Source organism: Geotrypetes seraphini, chromosome 4 (genome assembly GCF_902459505.1).
Source record: "Geotrypetes seraphini chromosome 4, aGeoSer1.1, whole genome shotgun sequence".
NCBI classification, from domain to species: Eukaryota; Metazoa; Chordata; class Amphibia; order Gymnophiona; family Dermophiidae; genus Geotrypetes; species Geotrypetes seraphini.
Genome location: NC_047087.1, coordinates 174,517,314 through 174,540,869, shown reverse-complemented (window position 1 = coordinate 174,540,869; position 23,556 = coordinate 174,517,314). Strand labels below are relative to the sequence as shown.

At 37.5% G+C, this 23,556-nt stretch overlaps 1 protein-coding gene across 6 annotated transcripts in view; it reads left to right on the top strand.

Annotated features, from left to right (window-relative positions):
* Positions 1-23,556, top strand: part of HYDIN (HYDIN axonemal central pair apparatus protein) — a 1,718,235-nt gene that overhangs the window by 917,534 nt on the left and 777,145 nt on the right. For all 6 annotated transcript variants that reach the window (XM_033943280.1, XM_033943278.1, XM_033943277.1 and 3 more), the window contains one exon: positions 13,122-13,280. In XM_033943280.1, coding sequence (XP_033799171.1) covers positions 13,122-13,280 — 159 coding nt within the window. The remainder of the gene's footprint in view (positions 1-13,121; positions 13,281-23,556) is intronic.

Below are 23,556 nucleotides of genomic sequence, written 5' to 3'. Positions count from 1 at the left end.
TCAACCTCAAATTATGTCCTCTGGTTTTACCATTTTCCTTTCTCTGGAAAAGATTTTGTTCTACGTTAATACCCTTTAAGTATTTGAATGTCTGAATCATATCCCCCCTGTCCCTCCTTTCCTCTAGGGCAGTGTTCTCCCTAGCGTGTTCCAGCCGGGCGCATCGCCCAGCTACTTTAAGTGAGCGCCCGGCTGCCATTTTGCAGCTGCAGAGACCGCGCCGGACCGGTTCCGGGATCTGACATCGGACTCGCGACTCGGCGGTGGTTCGCGCATGAATTGTCAAGCCCTTGCTTCTTCCAGTTTGCCTGCATCCCGTACTTGAAGATGAACATACCTTTCCTGCCTGAACCACAACTTCAGCAGCGTTTAATTCAGCACGCAAACTTCGGATAATGCCTGTTCTTCCGCTCAGATCAGGTCTAACTGAGCATGAGCAGAAGAACCAGCATTAGCAACCAAAGGATTTTCCACGAATCACGCCACAGCTCACGGTGGAGTACGGGCTGGGAAGGGGTAATTTGCATAGCGCACCAAGGGGTTGTATTTCGATTGGTCCAACGCCTTAGCACGCTATGCAAATTACCCCTTCCCCGCCCCTACTCCTTCACTGTGAGCAGGGAAGGGTAATTTGCATAGTGTTTTAACATCGACCTATTAAAACATTTTCGCCCAGCTCCAAAGGTCCGCCCCTTCAACGACAGAACTTTTGTTTCCCGCTGTGCTGAGTGACCAGGCAGAAAGTTTTGGGCGGGTTAGGTTGATGGTTCTAACTTCCCTCTGTGCTTTCAGAAGGGTATTTTTGGAGAGAAAAAAAGTTGTAAGCTCTTTCAAGCAGAGACTATTTTCTTACTTTTAACTCTGTGCAGCCTGCGTTGTCTGGTAGATCTATAGAAATATTTAATAGCAGTAGGTCCTCCAGAAAGGGGGGGGGGAAAAAGAGTCCAGGGCCAGACTTGGCTGTGCTTTTCCCTCTTTGTGACTCTGCAGCGCTGCGTACATCTTAGAGCGCTATAGAAATATTTAATAGCAGTAGGTCCTCCAGAAAGGGGAAAAAAAAGAGTCCAGGGCCAGACTTGGCTGTGCTTTTCCCTCTTTGTGACTTTGCAGCGCTGCGTACATCTGAGAACGCTATAGAAATATTTAATAGCAGTAGGTCCTCCAGAAAGGGGGAAAAAAGAGTCCAGGGCCAGACTTGGCTGTGCTTTTCCCTCTTTGTGACTCTGCAGCGCTGCGTACATCTGAGAGCGCTATAGAAATATTTAATAGCAGTAGGTCCTCCAGAAAGGGGGGGGAAAAAAAAAGAGTCCAGGGCCAGACTTGGCTGTGCCTTTCCCTCTTCTTTCATCACAGAGTGTTTGGGGCAGGTTAAGCCCAGACGAGCAAAAAATAAAAATCCTTGTAGCACTCACTGGTTCCTGTTAAAGTGACACATCTGCCATTCCTTTTTTTGTTCATATCTTTCCCTGTCGTAGTGTAAGTGTGCACTGAATAACAAATAGGCTCCCACGTTACCACTCAAAAGTCTTATTCATAGGTACTTTTCATTTTACCAACATGAGTAAAAAAAAGTGTTCAGAAAACAACACTGCTCAATTATTTCAGAAAAGAGATGCCACAAACCAATGAAGGTGCAGCGTCAACTGCTGATGTGGCAATTTCAGACAAAGACATTGCAGAGGCTGGTCCATCAGGGGAAATCTTTTCAGCACACACTCTGCCAATTGATAAATCTAAGCACCGCTTATCTGGCATAAGCAAACAATGGTTTAAAGAGTTTGATTGGCTAATGGTCAAAGAAAATGGTATGTGGTGCTCATTGTGCATGAAATATTCAAACACCTCCCAAGGAGGGAGTTACCTTGGGTAAATGTGCCAAGCATAAGAATTCGAAAAGAAAGCTTGCTGGACCATGAAAAAAGTAAAACACACATTGAGTCTTCTTCTGATCTTTTAGGAAAGCGTGTACTAGAGCAAACTGGAATCGGTCAAATTGAAAGATCTGTATCTATGTTAAATAACTTACAGAGAGATGCCTTTGTGGGAGCTTTAAGATCCATGTATTGGTTGGCAAAAAATGAGTTACCACATACAACATTATTTGAAAAGCTGTTGGAACACTGTAAAGAAATGGGTTGTTCCTTTTTACAACATCTCAATGTTGGTAAAAATGCACATTACACCTCAGAAAGAATAATGCAAGAGCTGCTGGATGTCTTAGCATCAGAAATAAAGTCTAACATACTGAAAAATATGCACGCTGAAAATTTTTTCAGTATTCTGTGTGATGAAACCACAGACATCTCAGTTGTAAAGCAATTAATTATTTACATTAAATATGTTTGCCAGGTCACTAAACAGGTCAAAATTAGTTTTGTATCAACCCGCAATATGAGTGATGGCAAAGCGGAGACTATAACCAACACACTGAGTGAGACTATGGACATACTAGGCTTGAAAACTGCTAATCTGGTTGGACTAGGGTCAGATGGAGCAGCTGTTATGATTGGGAAACAGAAAGGTGTGGCAAAACTGCTTAAAGATAAAACATCTGGACTCTTGGTCAACTGTCACTGTGTAAACCATCGATTGGCCCTTGCAAGTGCCCAAGCAGCAGCTGACATACCTTATTTAACAAAACTGAATGACATCTTAAGGCAGCTGTTCTATTTCTTCCAAAATTCTTCAGTTAGGATGGATGGTTTAATAGAAATGCAAAATATTCTGAACATTCCCCAGATTAAGCTGAAAATGGCCAGTGACACTAGATGGATGTCTCATGCCTCTGCAGTACAGTAACTATGACAGTGCATGATGAGTGTCATAGCTGCGCTGGAAAGAGAGGCCACTGAACGAAATGACATCACAGCTGAAGGATTAAGCAGATGTATTAAAACATACAATTTTGTTTCCTCTCTGATGATGCTTTCAGATGTATTACCTTTGTTGTCCAATTTATCTAAGGCTTGGCAAAGGCAAGATGTCAATCTTACCGAAATTGAGCCAATTTTGCTCGCCACAAAATTGTCCATCATGCAGTTGAAAGACACTCCTGGGAGATATTTCAAAGCCTTCATCTTTGTCTGGCAGAAGAATGGTCAGATCTCCGCATTGTCTATACACAGAGTGATGTAATGGCATTCAAAATTGCAATATATGATAAATACCTAGAGACAGTTGTCAAGCACCTGGATGCAAGATTCCCTGACATGCCAACTATTTCCAGCTTTTCAATAGTTTTCAATGCAGAAACTCACGATTCAAGTGAGTCTGTTGAAATTCTTTTTGCTCATTACTCCAAAAATGGTAGCCCTCCAATTTTAAAATATAAAAGTAGCAGGCAAGAATGGACAGTTGCATCAAAAATGATCAGAAGTCAATCATACAAAGACTTCAATCCAAAACAAATTTTACTAAAAATGGCAACAACATCAGAGCTCAAAGAGTCGTTTCCAAATTTAGCCAAACTAGCTCATATTGGGCTAGTGATCCCAGTGAGCATAGCTGAATGTGAAAGGGGGTTTTCTGCCCTTAAAAGGATCAAGTTATGTTTAAGAAATTGCATGAATCAAAGCACACCAAATTCAAGGTTTCAAGGTTTATTAAATATTTGATAAATCGCTATATCTTTATACAAAGCGATGTACATTAAAATACAATTAATTAAGATAAAAACATACAATAAATATATAAACATTAGATATTGGACAGGACAGACAACAATTGGGAGGAAAGGGAGGTTAAAGTTACATATCTTATAATAAGAAACACATTTAAGGGTAAAACATTAAGGAGGTAGTAAAATTCTTGAAACGGAAAAAATTTTATTAAAAAGCAAAATTTTTATGTATTAAAAATCTTTTTAAAAAGAAATGTTTTTAAAGATTTCTTAAAAGAGGGAATGTCTTTTTCATTTTTTATATATTGGGGCAATAAATTCCACCATTGGGGGCCCACGACCGAAAACATGTCTAATCTACGGGTGCCTATAATTTTTAAAGATGGAATAACTAATAAGTTTTGGGAAGATGACCTAAGTGCGCGTGCGGAGCTATAAGGAATTAGCATTTTAGAAATGCACTGAGGTTCTTTGAAAATCAAGTTTTTAAAAATAAGTAGTAAAACTTTATAATCTCATGCTGATCTCCTTGGAGGGCCCAGATCCTGAGGACTTTGATTATGGGAAAGCTGCAGACAACTGGGCCTCTAGGAAAAAAAGAAGAATAAATATTTAACTGAAGACACCTTCTGCATATGCAAGTTGGCTTTGAAGGTAAAATTATGTCCTTACCTGATAATTTTCTTTCCTTTAGTCACAGCAGATGAATCCAGAGACTAGTGAGATGTATCAAAGCAGTCCAAACGTAGGGAGAGAAATAAAGAAGCGAACGGGAAATCCCTCGCCCCCAAATCCTGCCCTGTAGCACGTGTCCAAGGAGATTCTACATTCCAGAGAGTATGTTACCCACGATCATACAGAGGCTACCCTCCCTAGCCTATGTGAAAAGGAGCTATCCATGCCTGAGAGCACCATGCTGTAGAAAACACAGCTACATCCCACGAATAGAATGAGTGCAAAGCAGCCTCCCATCATATCTGACAGGCCCCAAATATCCTCCTGTGGAATGGAACCATCATGCCTGGCAATGGTCCTTAGCTGATGTCAAAACCCATGAGCACCACCGCAGACCAGACCTTTTCCTCGCAAGAGTCTAGGGCATCAAGCCTGGAAACGTGACAAGGGAAGACTCCTCCTCTAACTGAAGGCCTCTGAAGCACAAATCTATACAGCTCCCTCAGGAGGCTAACTGTTGACCAAAGTCAAGAAGAATGCCAGAGGAGAAGCAATACAACAAAACTGTACCTGGGCCCCGAAGTGACAAGTGCCTTTCCCAGAGCCCCCAAATAGATACAGCAACAACATCAGACACTGAGATATCTGATCCAACTTTTAGCCCACTCCTCCACATGAATGACCCAGAAGGAGTGGAAAGAAAAAAACTCTGATCCAGAGAGAAAGAGCTGCAGCTAGCCCACAACTAGCCTAGCCCCAGCTGTCAGCCGGCCGGGATTAAACAAGGTACACTAGGCTGCCAGTGAAATGGTGCACCAGCCAAGGCCAACCTCAACTAGGGCCTGCTGAATAGTGAGGGCAAAGGAATCACTGCCGGAGGCGATATCCCTCCTCCAAGAGGAGAAAGACTGACAGCGGTGGCACCGGAAACTGCAGTGACACCCCCCTCTTTCGTGGCGGGAGGGAAGGGCCTTGGCTGACCGCCCTCAGGGCCTGTTGCTGCCCGTGCGCGACTACGGCTGAAGCAGCCTCGGCTGTCCTACGCGACAAAGTAGTAACAAATTCCTTCTGCTGGCACCTCTCCAAAGAGAAAGTGACTTCTGTAGCCCCGTGCCCACAGAACAAATGAGCTTATGGAACTTAGGTAGCCAGGTTCTTCAAGGGGGGAGGGGGGAAGGGCCCCCAAAATGGCACTGTACAACCCCCATCCCGCAGCTCAACTGAGGCCTGAGCCGCAGGAACCTTTCTCCCCTGAGGCCTAAAGCCGCAGGAACATTTCTCCTCCACTGAGGCCTAAAACCACAGGAACATTTCTCCTCCACTAAGGCCTAAAGACACAGAAACATTTCTCTTTCACTGAGGCCTAAAGCCACAGGAACATTTCTCCTCCACTAAGGCCTAAGCCACAGGAACATTTTTCCTCCACTAAGGCCTAAGCCACAGGAACATTTCTCTTCTGAGGCCTAAGCCACAGAAATATCTTTCAAAATCCACCGTAGAATCCAGGAGCTGTGAGGAACCCCTGTAGTCCAGAAGGCACCACATCTAGTAGAGTAAGAGACCTGGGAGGTTTCCAGGAGTTAACTTGAAGAGGATGAGGTAGGGACGCTGGGAGGGCCCAGGTGTACCTTCAAAGCTGAAACTTGATGGATGTAATCCTACTAGTTTCTGGATTCATCTGCTATTGAAGAAGAGGAATATTTTTTTCTTTTTCTGCATTAGGTTTCCCATATTTTTTTTTCATTGTTTTCACTTTTCTTCCTGACAGCGACAATACTTGTGGTGCTTGGTTTATGTCATAACAATTGTTATTTAAAATTTTTGTTAGGATTGCAAGATCCTGAAAAATATTCTGGCACAAGTGTTGAACCTTAAAAAAGGTTGGAAAATAATTAATGATAATAAACTAATAAAAATAGTACACATTTAATTTTCCCCACCACCAAATTTTCCCGTCCCACCCCACCCGGCTACTTTTTCATGCCACCCGGCTGGAAAAAATTTCTGGGGAGAACACTGCTCTAGGTTATACATATTCAGGGCTTCCAGTCTCTCCTCATATGTCTTCTGGCGCAAGCCTCCTATCATTTTCGTCGCCCTCCTCTGGACAGCTTCAAGTCTTCTTAAGTCCTTCGCCAGATAAGGTCTCCAAAACTGAACACAATACTCCAAGTAGGGCCTCACCAATGACCTGTACAGGGGCATCAACACTTTCTTCCTTCTACTGGCTATGCATCTCTTTATACAGCCCAGCATCCTTCTGGCAGCAGCCACCGTCTTGTCACACTGTTTTTTCACCTTTAGATCTTCAGGCACAATCACCCCAAGGTCCCTCTCCCCGTCCATGCATATCAGCTTGTCACCTCCCAGCATATACGGTTCCTTCCGAATATTAATCCCCAAATGCATTACTCTGCATTTCCTTGCATTGAATTTTAGTTGCCAGGCAATAGGCCATTCAGATCCTTTTTCATATTTTCCACTCCCTCTTTAATGTCTACTCTGTTACAAATCTTGGTATCATCTGCAAAAAGGCACACTTTTCCTTCTAACCCTTCAGCAATGTCACTCACAAACATATTGAACAGGATCGGCCCCAGCACAGAACCGTGAGGGACTCCACTACTCACTTCTCCTTCCTCCAAGTGACTTCCATTAACCACCACCCTCTGGCGTCTGTCCGACAGTCAGTTTCTAACCCAGTTCATCACTTTGGGTCCTAACTTCAGCCCTTCAAGTTTGTTCAACAGCCTCCTATGAGGAACCGTATCAAAGGCTTTGCTGAAATCTAAATAAATTACATCTAGCATATGTCCTTGATCCAGCTCTCTGGTCACCCAATCAAAAAATTCAATCAGGTTCATTTGGCACGATTTACCTTTTGTAAGCCATGTTGCCTCGGATCCTGTAACCCATTAGATTCAAGGAAAGACACTATCCTTTCTTTCAGCAACACTTCCATTATTTTTACAACAATCGAAGTGAGGCTCACCGGCCTGTAGTTTCCTGTTTCATCCATGTGACCACTTTTGTGAATAGGGACCACATCCGCTGTCCTCCAATCCCCAGGAAGCACTCCCGTCTCCAGAGATATGTTGAACAAGTCTTTAATAGGACTCGCCAGAATCTCTCTGAGCTCCCTTAGTATCCTGGGATGGATCCCATCTGGTCCCATCGCTTTGTCTACCTTCAGTTTTTCAAGTTTCTCATAAACACTCTCCTCTGTGAATGGCACACAATCTACTCCATTTTCTCGTGTAACTTTGCCAGACAATCTCGGTCCTTCTCCAGGATTTTCTTCTATGAACACAGATCAGAAGTATTTGTTTAGCACATTTGCTTTTTCCTCATCACTCTCCCAGCATCCCAGCACGGCTCCCAGCATCTTTTAGTTTAGCAATTCCATTTTTCATCTTCCTCCTTTCACTAATATATCTGGGAAAAATTTTGTCTCCCTTTTTTACATTTCTAGCCATTTGTTCTTCTGCCTGTGCTTTCGCCAGACGTATCTCTCTCTTGGCTTCTTTCAGTTTCACCCTGTAGTCCTTTCTGCACTCCTCTTCTTAGGTTTTTTTATATTTCACGAACACCAACTTTTTCGCCTTTATTTTCTCTGCCACTAGTTTGGAGAACCATATTGGCTTCCTTTCTCTCTTGTTTTTATTTATTTTCTTCACATAAAGGTCCATAGCCATTTTTATCGCTCCTTTCAGCTTAGACCACTGTCTTTCCACTTCTCTTATGTCATCCCATCCTAACAGCTCTTTCTTCAGGTACTCTTCCATTTCATTAAAGTCCGTATGTTTGAAATCTAGGACTTTAAGTATCGTGCGGCCGTTCTCCACTTTAGCCGTTATATCAAACTAAACCGTTTGATGATCACTACTTCCCAGGTGAGCACCCACTCGAACATTAGAGATACTCTCTCCATTTGTGAGGACCAGATCCAATATTGCTTTTTCCCTCGTGGGTTGTTTGAGGTTGTTTCATCGTTGTTGCTGGGCAGGGGAGATATAGTATGTTGCAGTAGTCTATTAGGCCTAGGATTAGTGATTGAACCACAAGTTGGAATTATTTTCTGTCAAAGAATTTTCGAACTTGTCTTAGGTTTCTCATAGTGGTGAATGATGTTTTTATTATTTTGTTGATTTGTGGTTGCATGATACAGCCTCTGTCTATCAGCACTCCGAGGAGTTTTAGTGTGAGTTGAATGGGGTATGAGATCGAGTTTATTACTAGGTTAGTCAAGGTTGGGGTTTTGCTGTTTTCAAGGAAGATGAAGTTTGTTTTGTCCGGATTAAGTTTTAGTTTGTGTTCTTTCATCCATGTTGCTACTGTTTCAAGTGTTCTGTGTATTGTGCCTGTCATGGAAGGCTCAAGTTGGTCGAAGGGGATATCATCTGCATTGCTGTAGGAGGTAATGCCTAGATTGTCTAGGTAGGAGCTTAGGGAGGCAATGTATTGATTGAAGAGTGTGGGAGACAGGGGTGATCCTTGTGGCACTCCACATGGGGACGACGGGGGACCCGCGGGGTTAAATACAACTCGAGCCGCCCTGCCGCTCACACATAGCCGACCGGAAGTCTTCCCCGATGTTAACGCTGACGTCGGAGGTCAGGCTTTGCAGTGGCAGCCTATTCCCCAATGGTGGTGGCATGGGGGAGGGGAGGGGAGGGCAGGGAGAAAGAAAGAAAGAGGGGGACAGGGAGCCAGAATGAAAGAAAGGGGGCAGGGTGAAACAAAGAAAAATGGGGCACGGAGAGAGAGAGAGAGAGAAAGACAGACATACAGAACGAAAGAGGGCATGGAGAGAGAAAGAAAGAAGGGGGCAGTGTGAAACAAAGAAAGAAATGGGGCACGGAGAGAGAGAGAGAAAGACAGACATACAGAAAGAAAGGGAGTATGGAGAGAAAAAGAAAGAAGGGGGCAGGGTGAAACAAAGAAAAAATTTGGGGAGGGAATGAGGTCTGGAGGAGAGGAAGCATATAGGAGGCTGAAAGAAGGGAAGAAATATTGGATGCACAGTCAGAAGAATAAAGTGCAACCAGAGACTGATGAAATTACCAAAGGTAGGAAAAATTATTTTATTTTCAATTTAGTGATCAAAATGTGTCCGTTTTGAGAATTTATATATGCTGTCTATATTTTGCACTATGGCCCCCTTTTACTAAACTGCAATAGCGGTTTTTAGCGCAGGGAGCCTATGAGCGTCGAGAGCAGCGTGGGGCATTCAGCGCAGCTCCCTGCGCTAAAAACCACTATCACAGTTTAGTAAAAAGGGAGGGGGTATATTTGTCTATTTTTGTATAGTTGTTACTGAGGTGACATTGCATAAAGTCATCTGCCTTGACCTCTTTGAAAACCCGCGGAATATAAATGATAATTAACATTTTCTCTGCGTACTTTGTGTGCTTTCTGTTTTTAAAATTTTATTGTTGGTAGATCATTTTGACTTGGCCACAAAGATAAGGGAGAGGGAGGGGAGCTGCTGAAAGACATCTAGTAATCCTTGCAGGCTTGACTGTGCAGGGAATTATTTTTGTGAAATCATGTTTTGTTCTGTGACTGGCATTATTTAGACTTTAATTTCTATGAATGAATAGAATGAAAATGATATAAAATTACTTGCTTGTTTTTATGTGCGTGCGCTGAAGGAAAGTGGAGAGAGAGTGGGCTGAGGACGCTGAAGGGAAATGGGGAAGAGAGAGAGGGGAGAAGACGCTAATTTATAAATTGACAATTGTACAGAATATTGTTTCTTTTTATACTTTAATATAATAAGTTCAATATAAAACAATTCAAGGCTTGTGTGGATGGAATCAGGTGGTTTGAGGGGATGGGGACCGAGCTTACGGGGATTAGTCCAATAAAATGGTATTTTTTTATTTCTCATTATTTGTTTTATTTTTATTTGTTAATTTGTAAAGTGGTGATTGTTATGTATCAGTTTTTTCAAATTTACATCTACTGTCTTTATATTTTGCACTGTATTAGAGGACATATGTTACTGTTTTTGTGGTGTTGCATTGTATCCAGGGTCTGGTTTCTTGGCGGTTCAGTTTAACTTTTGTCTACATATTTCTATTTTTAGTTTGTGATTATTCCATATTGGGTGAGGGTGTATCTCTGTTCTGTGTGTATGAAAAGAACATAGTTTTCAGTTGGCATTGACTGCAGGATCAACTGACTGCGGGATCTGGCTTGTTTAGTTTTCTAGTGCTCACTGCAGTGTTTAAGATCCTGCCTTTTCCTAGGTACACTCTTATTTTGCAATATGTGGATTGTTACTAAAAATCATATTTTTCATATAGATGGGGGGGGGGTCAAAAAATGATGGGCCCGGGTGTCACATATGCTAGGTATGCCACTGATGGGTTAGACCATGTTTCTAATTTTTCTTTGTTTGTTTTGGCTCTATAGGTTCTGGATTGTAGGAATCCTTTAAACCATGTATGTACTTTTCCTGTAATTCCTATTGAGTCTAGAGTTTGTAAGAAGATGTCATGGTCTACCAGATCAAAGGCTGCGGAGAGGTGTAGTTGTATGATCATAATTTTATTGCCTGTGCAGAGGTGTTCTCTTTCGATGTCCATGAGTGTTCCTAGTAGGGTCTCAGTGCTGTAGTTGGTTCTGAAGCCAGACTGTGTGGGGTGGAGTAAGTTGTGGTTTTCTAGGTATACGTTTAGGGCTTTAGCCACTTGGCACCTCATCCTGAAGTTTCTGTAACCCTTCCAAAAAACACTCTGATGTTTGATCAAACATCAGAGTGTTTTTTGGAAGGGTTACAGAAACTTCAGGCATGAGGTGCCAAGTGTTGAACTTATGAGTGAATATGTGGAATAACTTGTAGGTTTCATGGCTCCACGTCATTCCCTTCTTGGTTGGGCTGAGAACTATTCAGCATTCTCTCATAGTTTCGTCACATGCCCCTTAGTCCTAGTATTTTTGGAAAAAATTAAACAACAAACTCACATCTACTCATTCCACTCCACTCAGTATTTTATAGACCTCTGTCATATCTTCCCTGAGCTGTCTCTTCTCCATGCTGAAGAGTCCTAGCCACTTTAGCCTTTTCCCATAGGGAAGTCGTCCCATCCCTTTTATCATTTTTGTCGCCCTTCTCTATACCTTTTCTAATTCCACTATATCTTTTTTTGAGATGTGACTAGAATTGCACACAGTATTTGAGGTGCGGCCTCACCATAGAGCGATACAAAGGCAAGATAACATTTTCATTTTTTTTTCCATCCCTTTCCTGATAATTCCTAGCGTTTTATATGTTTTCTTACCTCCCACTGCACACTGTACCCTCAATGATGGCACCTAGATCCTTTTCTTGGGCGGTGTAGCTATAGTTCAGGTTCCTCTTTCCCACCACATATATCATTTTGCACTTGCTCACATTAAGTGTCATCTGCTATTTTGATGGCCAGTCTCCCAAGGTCCTCTTGTAATTTTTCAAAATCCTCTTGCAATTTAACAACTTTGTATATTCAGCAAGTGTAATTATCTCACTAGTTATTCTTATCTCTGGATCATTGATAAATACAGGTATGTTAAAAAGCAGCACCCCAAGCACAGACCCCTGGGGAAGCCTCATTGTTTACCTTTCTCCATTCAGAATATTGACCATTTAAACCTGCTCTCTGTTTTCTGTCTTTCAACCAGTTCTTAATTCATATTAGGACATTAGCGTCTATCTCATGACTTTCTAATTTTCTCAGAAATCTTTCATGCTGCTGTAGTTCAAATCCTATGCTGCTCTTTGTGACCCCGGGCAAGTCACTTAATCTCCCATTGCCCCATTAGATAGAGCATGAGCCTACCAGGGCAAATAGAGAAAAATGCAATGATGTTGCATGCATGTGTGTGATGTCACTGCATTATATCTGCGCATGCTCGGAGGCCCTCCAGATGCGTCTTCAAGCTCGAGAAGAGGTTTAGGGGTGGAGCTGGGACAGAACAGGGCATGATTTGAGCAGAATGAGGCAGGGCTACATATCTGAGTTTTAACTTACCAAAATCTGGTAACCCCACCCCTTCCATACTGGCTTCTGATGTCACTCCTTCATATATATGTCTTATAAGAGTATATGTGCATGGGTGTGTTTATATGTGGGTGTATATCTATTTCTATATTGGGAAAAGAGATGCAATTCCTTAATTATACTGCCCATGGCAATAGATATTAGTTGGCAGTACACATTTTAGGGGTAGGGCAGTTAGTGAAGTGGTTGGGCAATGAGCTGGGTCAGCTTTAGGAGTAGGGGTAGTTGTAGGGGTGGTATGGGAGTTGTGAAGATAGGTTTTGAGAATGGAGCTAGTTTGCTGAGTAGTGAGGAATTTGCAGGGATTAATTTTGGGGACCAGGGTAAAATGCAAGATGGTGGAGCAGTTGTGGAGATAATGTTTGGGATGGGGAAGTTGTAGGTGATACATTTATGGGATGGGGACAATTTATATGGTGATGGGGCAATTGCAAGGAATATATTGTAAGGGTGAGACAGATTGTGGGGCAGAGGGCTATTGAGGTATTTTGGTGAGGAAGGTCAATTTGCAGGATGGTGGATTTTTAGGGTGGTGGTGCAATTGGGGGTTGTTTTGGTGATTTAAGCAATTGGCAGGTTGGTGTGGTGCTACCAAGTGATAATTTTTTTGAGGGGTAGGGCAGTTGCAGAGGATAGCTTTTGAGAGTGGAGTAGTTGCAGAATGGTGAGGCTCCCTAAGTCTACCTTCGTCTCTCCTTGACCTTTTTAAAACAATTTTCTTCCAACTTCATACATATTTTCCTGCTTATTTTTCTCCTTTCTTTCTCCCTTGTCTGCAGGTCTTAAAGGAGAAGAAGAACAGTCCGAACAGACAGAAAAACCGATAACCACTGAAGGATCCATCCAACCGATAACCACTGAAGATGATATTTCTCCTCCCAAAGGTGAAATAAAAACAGAAGAGGGGCAGAGCGAGGCTGTCAAGGCATCATCCCAAGGTACTTTGGCTTCAACAACTTTTATTGTTGTTTTAAACAGTGAGATGACTTCCAGAGACAGAGATCTTCACTGGTAAGATTTTGCTGGGAAATTACTTTCAAACTTGGGGAAAGTGAGACTTGAAAGTTAACTAGGTAAGCTCAGGGACTTTAAGTACTAGCAAGGGAGTTTAAGGGATAGATTTTCTTAGTATAGAAAGTTTCTGTTACAGTTCATAGATAGCATTTAAAGGGCTATTTTATTTTATTTATTTATTTATTTTTAAATTCTTTATTCAGTTTTAACTCTTGCAACAAGTGTACAATATTCAATCAGATAATTCGTACAAATCACTTGACATTCTAACAATTATTGTCAAATGCATATAAAAAAGACCCCTCTCCCACCCATCCCATTCATCAGGAATAAACCCATTAAATCACATAACATACCTCCCCATCCCCACATTAAATATAGTCCTATGTAATAAAAAGGTGTCCAAGGTGCCTAATCATTAGAATATGCAATCAATGGCCCCAAAATCTTTTTGAAACTGTTATAATTTCCTTGCTGTATATCAAGCACTCTTTCCATTTTATAAATATGACAAACTGAATTCCACCAAAAGGTATAATTAAGTTTAGTATAGTCCTTCCAATTTCCAGTAATATGTTGAATGGCAACCCCCGTCAGTATTAACAAAAGTTTATTGTTATTTGCTGAAATTTGACTCTTGAATCTCATAGACGTTCCAAATAAAATAGTATCATAGGATAGGGCAACATGATTTTCTAACATTGAATTAATTTGGGACCAAATTAACTTCCAAAAGGCATTGACAAAGGGATAGAAAAAAAGTAAATGATCTAGAGTCCCAGCATCTAAATTACAATGCCAGCATCTATTAGATCTAGAGCTATCCAACTTTTATAAACGAACTGGGGTTCAAAAAGCTCTATGCAACAAAAAGAACCAAGTTTGTCTCATAGATGCTGACCTTGTACTTTTTAATCTCCAAGACCAAAGTCGTAGCCATTGAGAAGCAGAAATTTGGTGCTTGATCTCAATGCTCCAAATATCCCTAAGACCAGTTTTTTGTTTTTTATTCAAATATCCATATTGATGGGCGTGGCTTGGACGCGAATGCTGACGGTCGGGTGAAGGAGAAGCTCCGTAAAAATAAGCTTATTTTGCAGAGTTTGCTACAAAAAAAATGATTTCCCATGATCTTCATGATGAAATTGATTAAAATCTACCTCCTTAGCTGAAACGGAGAGACGTTTTGAAGACGAAATCAAAAATAAAAGTGCCGTTTTTCCTATCCTGAAAGGGGAGGTGTGAAAAGCAGAAGATTAACGAAATTTGAAACTGCTGGTGAGCTACCTAGCAACAAAATCTTCTTTATAAATAATATATGAGGAGGTTTGTGCCTGTCATACTATAGAGATAGGCTGTTTTAAAGTGGCTCTCTCTGCCGGTGATGAAACAAAGTATGCTGTGAAACCTACTTGGCAACGGTTTTTTTTTTTTGAACTGTTTCCTTGCTGCCAAAAGGAATTGCGAATGACTAATGTAAACATAGATGTAATATAATGTCAATCTCCTCTACTGAAATTGAAAAGATCCCGATATAGAGGATTGTTAGATTTTTCTTTCTCTTCAGCGCTTGGGCTGAAGAAAAAGGACAGAATAAAGGATAAACGGTTTTTTTTTTTTTGACCTGAAGAAAGGTAATATCGAGGTAGTTGAGAGGCGCTGAAAACTGAAAACTGATGGAGACATATGCTTCAAGAATACTAAAGTAAAGAAAAGGATATACTAAACGGAATACTGCTCTCCTCAGTAAGGGCTGCGATTGGGCTTATAAGAGGAGAGCCAGAAAAAAGGAATACCGAGTTTTCAGCGCTGATGCAAAGTGTCAAAAAATAAAAAGTGACTAACAGATTTAATAAAATAAATCTGTAAAAAGATTGACCAGCAGTATCTAAAATCTAAAATTCTAAGGAAAAGAAAGACTGTTAATTTGAATGTTATTGCCTTCATAGAGGCAAAGATAAGGCTTGAAGGAAGAGAAACATAGAGAAGGACTACCGACATTTTTTTTTTTTTTACTCACAGTAATAGAACTTAAGACAAATAACTGACAGTTGCTCTAAGAATACTGAAATAAAAGTTTTGAGCCTGTTCTAAATATAAGATTGAGACAGATAATTAAAAAAAAAGAGAAAGGAAGAAAAAAGGAAAAAAGGCTGAAAGAAAAAAAAAATATTTTAAAAGATAGAAACAAATCCTGAAAGAAAATTACTCATCAATTTTTTATAAATTGAAATAGCAAAATAGAAAAAACATAAATTGAAGACTCAAAAGAAAAGAGACAAGCGACAAAATATTGAAACTGATACAAAGAGACAGTGAAAATAGGCTGAGATAAAGAGAAGAGAAGAATAACAGAAGATGACATCTAAAAAACAAAACAAATGTGATTCAGAAGCAAGTGGATCCGGTATTGGTAGCAGCAATAAAAGATCAAAACCAGAGCCAAATAACACACCCTCAAAAGTTCCGTTACCATCGGATGAAAGACCCGACGTCTTAGAAGAATTGAGACAAATTAAAGAAATAGTATTAGACAGCAATAAAAAACTAAAAAAAGCAATTGAAGATGCTGCAATTCTCACCAAAAGAGTGGATATAGTTGAAAATAGAATAAATGACCTAGAAAACAATACAGAACAACTGAATACAGACATGAGAAAATCTAAAATAATATGGAAAGAAGTTGAAGAAATTAAAAAAGACTTGGAAGACAGCCGAAATCGAGAAAGAAGAAATAATTTAAGGATCATCGGGATTCCGGAAGGGGTAGAAAAAAATGACCCTATAACATTCCTGGAACAATTTCTACCTAAAATACTACCTTTAAAATTCAAAGCTGCATTAGAAATAGAAAGAGCACACAGAATACCAACACAGAATAAAAACCTTCAATCAAGACCAAGAACTTTAATATTTAAACTTTTGAGACACCAACAAGCAGTAGAAATCTGCCAACTCGCAAAAGAAAACAAAAACCTCAAATGTCAGGATGCAAGAATCCACATTGTCCCTGACTTTGCAAAAGAAACTGCATCAAGAAGAAAACAATTCCTAGACATGAGACCCCAACTACGAGCTCTAGGGGCAAGATATGGCCTTCTTTATCCAGCAGTAATGAAAATCACCATAGCCAACAAAACTCAAAACTTTTCAGATCCTACAAAACTTCAGGATTTCCTCGATCAATATGAACAGCCAATGACCTCTTAAACAAGAACTTAATATCGAATACTGCATTTGTATTTATATTTATATTTATATTTAAACTAATAAAACATAAAGATTAGATATGGAATACAAATGTAGAATTCGATACAGAAACAGAACTTCAACACCAACTGAAAAGAATGGGAAGAATATGGAACTATGTTTTGAACTGCAAGAACATTCTAAACAAAGAAACTGGAAAAAAAAAAAGTTTGTCACATGTTGTCATATGTAATAATCTCCTTAAAGAATAGGGAAAGAATATAATTCATACATAATATTTAAAAATGAAAACATTTCTTGTTACTACTTAGAATTCACTGTTAGTAAACATTTACTTTATTATACAATACAAACCAAAACAAAATAATAAACTCAAAAAATAAATTATACATTGGGAATTTATAATAGAATGAAATAAATTAAAACATTTCTAAAAGGGGAAATAAATTTAAAAAGATAAAATAAATAATAATGGTAGTAAATATAATTATATATTGTAATAGCTTATAGGAGTTATATACACCTAACCTCAATATGCGTATCCAAGTGGTCATATTAAAAAGGGGAGGGAAGGGAGGGAAGGGAGGGAAGGAAAGGGGGGAAAATAATGGAGAATGGGATAAAGAAGAAAAAGGATATATTCTAAAATATTTTAAGTACTGGGAAAAACAAAATTTAAGGAAAATAATTCATATAATTTTAAGAAAAATATATCAAAAATACATAAATGGATCTTAAAATAATATCCTTAAACGTTAATGGTCTAAATCATATGATAAAAAAGAAAAAAACACTATTATTTTTAAAAAGGCAAGATGCGGATTTATGCTTTATACAAGAGACCCACCTCTCAAATATTGAATCTAGTAAACTACAAGGAGGTTGGGTCAAACATTGTTTTTTCTCACCAGCTACAAAGAAAAAAGCAGGTGTTGCTATTCTGGTAAATAAAAAATGTACTGCTACATTCAAATTAAAAACAGCAGATATTAATGGAAGATGGATAATTGTGGAAATGAATATGGGAAATACTACCATGACGTTATTAAATATATACGCCCCTAATTCGAACCAAAATGAATTTTTTAAAACTCTTCAACAATTGATTTTACCACTGGCTACTTCAAATCTAATAGTAGCGGGGGATTTCAATGCTGTTATGGATCCTATATTGGATAAAAACCCAAGTAGATATATGAAATCAATGGGCCTAGATAATTTAATACAAACTTGTGATTTAATAGATATTTGGCGTATACTTCATTTTGATGGACGGGAATTTTCATTCTGTTCTCATGTTCACAATTCTTTTTCAAGAATAGATTATATATTTATATCAAAACATCTAGCACATCAAGTAACAAAAGCTGCCATTGATCCAATCATTTTATCTGATCATGGTGGGGTATGGATTGAAATTAAGATCACAGATCAAAACACAAATAGACCAATATGGAAGTTTGATAATGCATTGCTTGCTGATCCAATATTCTGTGAAAATTTTCTAACAAAAATGAAAGAATTTTTTCAAATAAATGATAAAGATGAGATCTCTAAAGAAATATTATGGGATGCATTTAAAGCATCAATAAGAGGACAAATTATTTCTTATTCGGCATATCTTAATAAACAAAATAAAAAACAATATACTAACTTAGAAAAAGAAATAAAAAATTTAGAATTAAAACTTATAGAAAAATGGGATTATTCTACACAACAAGAACTGTTAAAACTTAAAGGTAAATACAATGAAATATCATCAAAAATGATAAGAAAAGATTTATTTTCTCAGCAGGCACTGTATTATGGAAACTCAAATAAGTCGGGAAGAATACTAGCAAATTACCTAAAAGTGAAAAAAAAGAAAACAAAAATAATTGCTATAAAAGATGAAAAAGGTGATACACTAACAAAAATAGAACCAATCTTAAAACAATTCCTAAAATTTTATAAATCTCTTTATTCTTCCGAGACTTATTTAAATAAAGAAAAAGAAGGTTTAGAATTCTTGAAACTATTAAAGGGTCCAAAAATTCCTGAACATATAAAGCGAAGTTTAGAAGAACAAATATCACTAAAAGAATTAGGAACAGCTTTGAAATCCCTTAGAGTTGGATCCGCTCCAGGTGGTGATGATTATACAGTAGAATTTTATAAAACATTTCAAAATTTTTTATTACCCTATTTATTAAATCTTTTTCAATATCAACTAAATCAAGGTTGTACTAAAGGCACTATGGCAGAATCATTAACAATAGTTTTACCAAAGCCAAATAAAGATCCCACTTTGGTATCAAACTACAGACCAATTTCTTTAATAAATGTAGATGGAAAATTATTAGCAAAAATACTTGCGTTAAGATTGGCTAAAGCTCTTCCCCATATTATAAGTATGTCTCAAACAGGATTTGTTGCTCAAAGACATTCATCTCATAATACTAGATTAGCTTTCCATATGTTATACCTAACAAAGAAAATGAATGAGCCAACTTTTGCTGTTTCTTTAGATGCAGAAAAGGCTTTTGATAGAATAGAATGGACATTTATGTATCAGACATTGGATTGGTTTGGAATAGGTCCTGGATTCACACAAATGATACAAACACTATATAACTCCCCTTCTGCTAGATTATACATTAATAATACGTTTTCAGAAAAATTTAATCTACAAAGAGGAGTTAGACAAGGATGTCCTTTGTCTCCTTTATTGTTTGATATTGTTTTAGAACCCTTAATATTAGCAATCCAACAAGTAAAGGAGATACAAGGTATACCTCATTCGGATAAAGAATATAAAATATCAGCTTATGCTGATGATTTATTATTATATTTGAGGAACCCAAAATCTACCATTCCACATTTACTTGAACTGATTGAAAAATTTGGAAAATTTTCAGGATATAAGATAAACTGGAACAAATCAGAAGTACTTCCATTAAATATACATTGTACAAAAGGTTTATTTAAATCATTCTCTTTTGTTTGGAAAGAGGATGCAATTAAATATCTTGGAATTTGGATTACAAAAAATTTAGATGACACAATGAAAATTAATGAAAAAAATTTATTACAAAAAGTAACAGAGATGTGTGAGCAATGGAACCCTTTACACTTATCTTGGTGGGGAAGAATACAAACTGTTAAAATGATGATATTACCCGTAGTCTGTTACCAAATGGGAATGATACCAGTTTTCTTCCAAAATTCTTTTTATAAAAAATTAAATAAAATATTGACAAAATTTATTTGGCTTGGGAAAAATCCCAGAATTGCTTTAGTGTCATTACAAAGATCAATTGCGGAGGGAGGGGTAAATTTTCCCAACTTTTATAGGTATCATCAAGCCTATATCTTACGTCATGGTATGTATTGGATCCTCCCAGAACCCACTATAAATATACCAGATTGGTTTTGGCTAGAATGGAGACTTATGTTTCCATTACGTCTTAGTCATGTAGTTAGTATCACGATGCCAAGGCTATACAAAGAACATAAAATATTCATGGATACATGGAAAACTTTAAGATACATAAGTAATCTAACTCCTATTCCAATTAGTAAATCAACAACTCAAACAATTTGGTTAAACCCCAAGATCAAAATAGGCGGTTTCAAAATAATCTGGAAAAACTGGATGACAGCAGGTATTCGTATTTTAGACGACATAATAAAAAATGGTAAAATGCTGGAATTTTCACAATTGCAACATAAATTTGATCTTAATAAAACACAATATTTTAGATGGTTGCAATTGAAGCAATCCATTCAAGTAGGGTTCCCTGAATGGAAAAATCTTACTAATTATCACAGCTTGGAATTCTTGTGTTTCCAGATAAACGCAATAGGACATGAAGCTGCACAGTGGTATAAATTAATATCCGGATATATAAATAAAAAACCAAAAAATGGTCTTAGAGACATTTGGAGCATTGAGATAAAGCATCAAATTAATGCATCTCAATGGCCACGACTTTGGTCTTGGAGATTAAAATGTACGGTATCAGCATCTATGAGACAAACTTGGTTTTTTCTTTTACATAGAGCTTTATGGACCCCTACACGTTTACATAGAATTGATAGCTCTAAATCTAATAGATGCTGGCACTGTCATGTTGAAATTGGGACATTAGATCATCTTTTATTCTTCTGTCCATTCATCTTAACATTCTGGAAATCAATTTGGCCTCAAATTAATAGGATGTTAGAAAACCCAATAGCCTTGACATATGATACTATATTATTTGGAACAACAATGAGAACAAAAAGTCAAATATCATCAAGTAATAACAAACTTTTATTTATTTTAACTGGAATAGCAATACAACAAATCACATTTAATTGGAAAAGACATGACAGGTTAAATTACACTTTCTGGTGGAATTCTGTTTGTCACATATATAAAATGGAGCTTACCATAGCAACACAAAAAGGATATATTAATAAATTTCAAAAGATATGGAGACCATTAACAGATTTTTGTAATGAATGATTAACTTTTCCCAAGATAGAAATTTGATTAGAAGGGAATGGGGTGGGACTTTATTTTTGGTTTTTACACACTATATTAATGTTGAATGAATTTACAATAAAGATGTTTTTAAATATTATTGATTGAATGGGAGGGAGGGAGGGGGGATTAACACATTTAAAAGAAATTATATAAATTTAGATCTACTGCATAATATTATAAATTTTGTATAAAATTAATTTTCTAAAAAATGTTAAACTTGATAATAATAAGTGTGTTTATCAAGTGTATATGTTTAAGATTCTAATATGTATATTTAAAACACTTGTTGTAACAAAAGAAAATGAATAAAGATTATAAACAAAAAAAAACAAATATCCATACAACAATTTATACCACTGTGTGGCTTGGTGACCCAAAAAATCCGCTTGAAAGCATAGGAATTCCAAAATATACTGAGTATTAATATCTTTCCATTCAGGGAACCCCTTCTGAATAGCCTGCTTCAGCTGCAACCACTTAAAGATGTGTGATTTATTTAATCCAAATTTATGTTACAGCTGTGAAAAACTAAGCAGTGAACTATTAGAAACAACATCATTTAATGTCCGTATACCTGCAATAATCCAATGCTTCCAGACGATTTGAAAACCGCCAATTTTAATCTTGGAGTTTAGCCAAATGGATTGATTTAATGATTTAGAAATTGGATTTGGTGATAGATTACTAACATATTTTAAAGTTCTCCATGTATCAAGCAATATTCTATTGTCTTTATATTTCCTGGGCAATTTTATACTTATAAGATGAAATAAATGCCAAAGGAAACAGGAGTCGCCATTCTAAATATAGCCAATCTGGTACATTCTTCATGAGCTCTGGGAGGATCCAATACATACCCTGCCTTAAAATATAGGCTTGATGATACCTATAAAAATTTGGAAAATTTACCCCTCCCTCCACAATTGTCTTTTGTAAAGATACTAAAGCGATTCTGGGTCTTTTACCCAACCAAACAAATTTAGTAAGAATACCATTTAACTTTTTGTAAAATGACCCCTGAAAAAAAATTGGTATCATACTCATTTGATAACAAACCACAGGCAATATCATCATTTTAACCGTTTGAATTCTCCCCCACCAAGAAAGATGTAAAGGATTCCATTGCTCACATATTTCTGATATTTTCCTTAATAAAAATTTTTCATTCTCCGTCACTGTGTCTTCTATTGTGTTCTTAATAGTAATACCTAAGTATTTTAATCCATCTTCCTTCCAAACAAAATGAATCAAATAATCCTTTGGTACAGTGAACATTGAGCGGAAGAACTTCAGACTTACTCCAATTGATCTTATATCCAGAAAATTTTCCAAACTTCTCTATTAATTCAAGTAAACATGGAATGGTAATTTCTGGGTCCCTCAAATAAAGAAATATATCATCCACATAAGCAGAAAGCTTATATTCCCAATTCGAATACGGAATTCCTCGTATCCCTTTTGCTTGATTAATGGCTGTTAACAAGGGTTCAAGAACTACATCAAAGAGCAAAGGAGATAAAGGACAACCCTGTCTAACCCCCCTGAGCAAGTTAAACCGTTCTGACAAATTATTATTAATATATAATCTTGCATAGGAGAGCTATACAGTGTCTGAATCATTTGAATAAAACCAGAACCTATACCAAACCATTCTAAAGCCTGATACATAAAAGTCCATTCAACTCGATCAAAGGCTTTTTCTGCATCCAGTGAGATCAAAAAAGCCAGATCATTCATGTTTTTTTGTCAAATTTAGAGAATGAAAAGCCAATCTAGTGTTATTAGAACAATGTCTCTTTGCAACGAATCCCGTTTGGTGAGTGTCTATAATAAAAGGGAGAGCTTTAGCCAACGCAAAGCCAATACTTTAGCAATAAGTTTTCCATCCACATTTATTAATGAAATAGGCCTGTAATTTGAAACCAAAGTAGAATCTTTGTTTGGTTTTGGCAAAACAATAATCAATGAATCAGCCATAGTACCTGTAATACAACCTCTATTCAGTTGATAATGATATAAATTTAACAAATATGGCAAAAGGGTAATGATTTATAAAACTCAACAGTATATCCATCACCACCTGGAGCGGATCCAACTCTAAAAGATTTCAACGCTATTTCTAATTCTTTTAAAGATATAGGTTCTTCTAAACTTCTTTTTATATGATCAGGAATCCTCGGTCAAGTTTCAAGTTTATTAAATTTTGATTTTACGCAATATCCAATATTTCAATGCGTATTACATAATTGTAAAAGTCAGGGATGACAAATACAAATAAGACTATTATACAGACTAATCTTTATATTCTATTATTACAAACTGAAACAAGTAGGTAAAAGGGAGAAATATAATTTATACAATTTTTAAAATTAATTAAAAAAGAATAAAAAAGAAAAGAAAAAAATATATATAAAAAAAAACATTTAAGGTTTTTACATAAGGGTAGGGTCAATTTAGAAAAAAGTATGAAGAAAATTAAT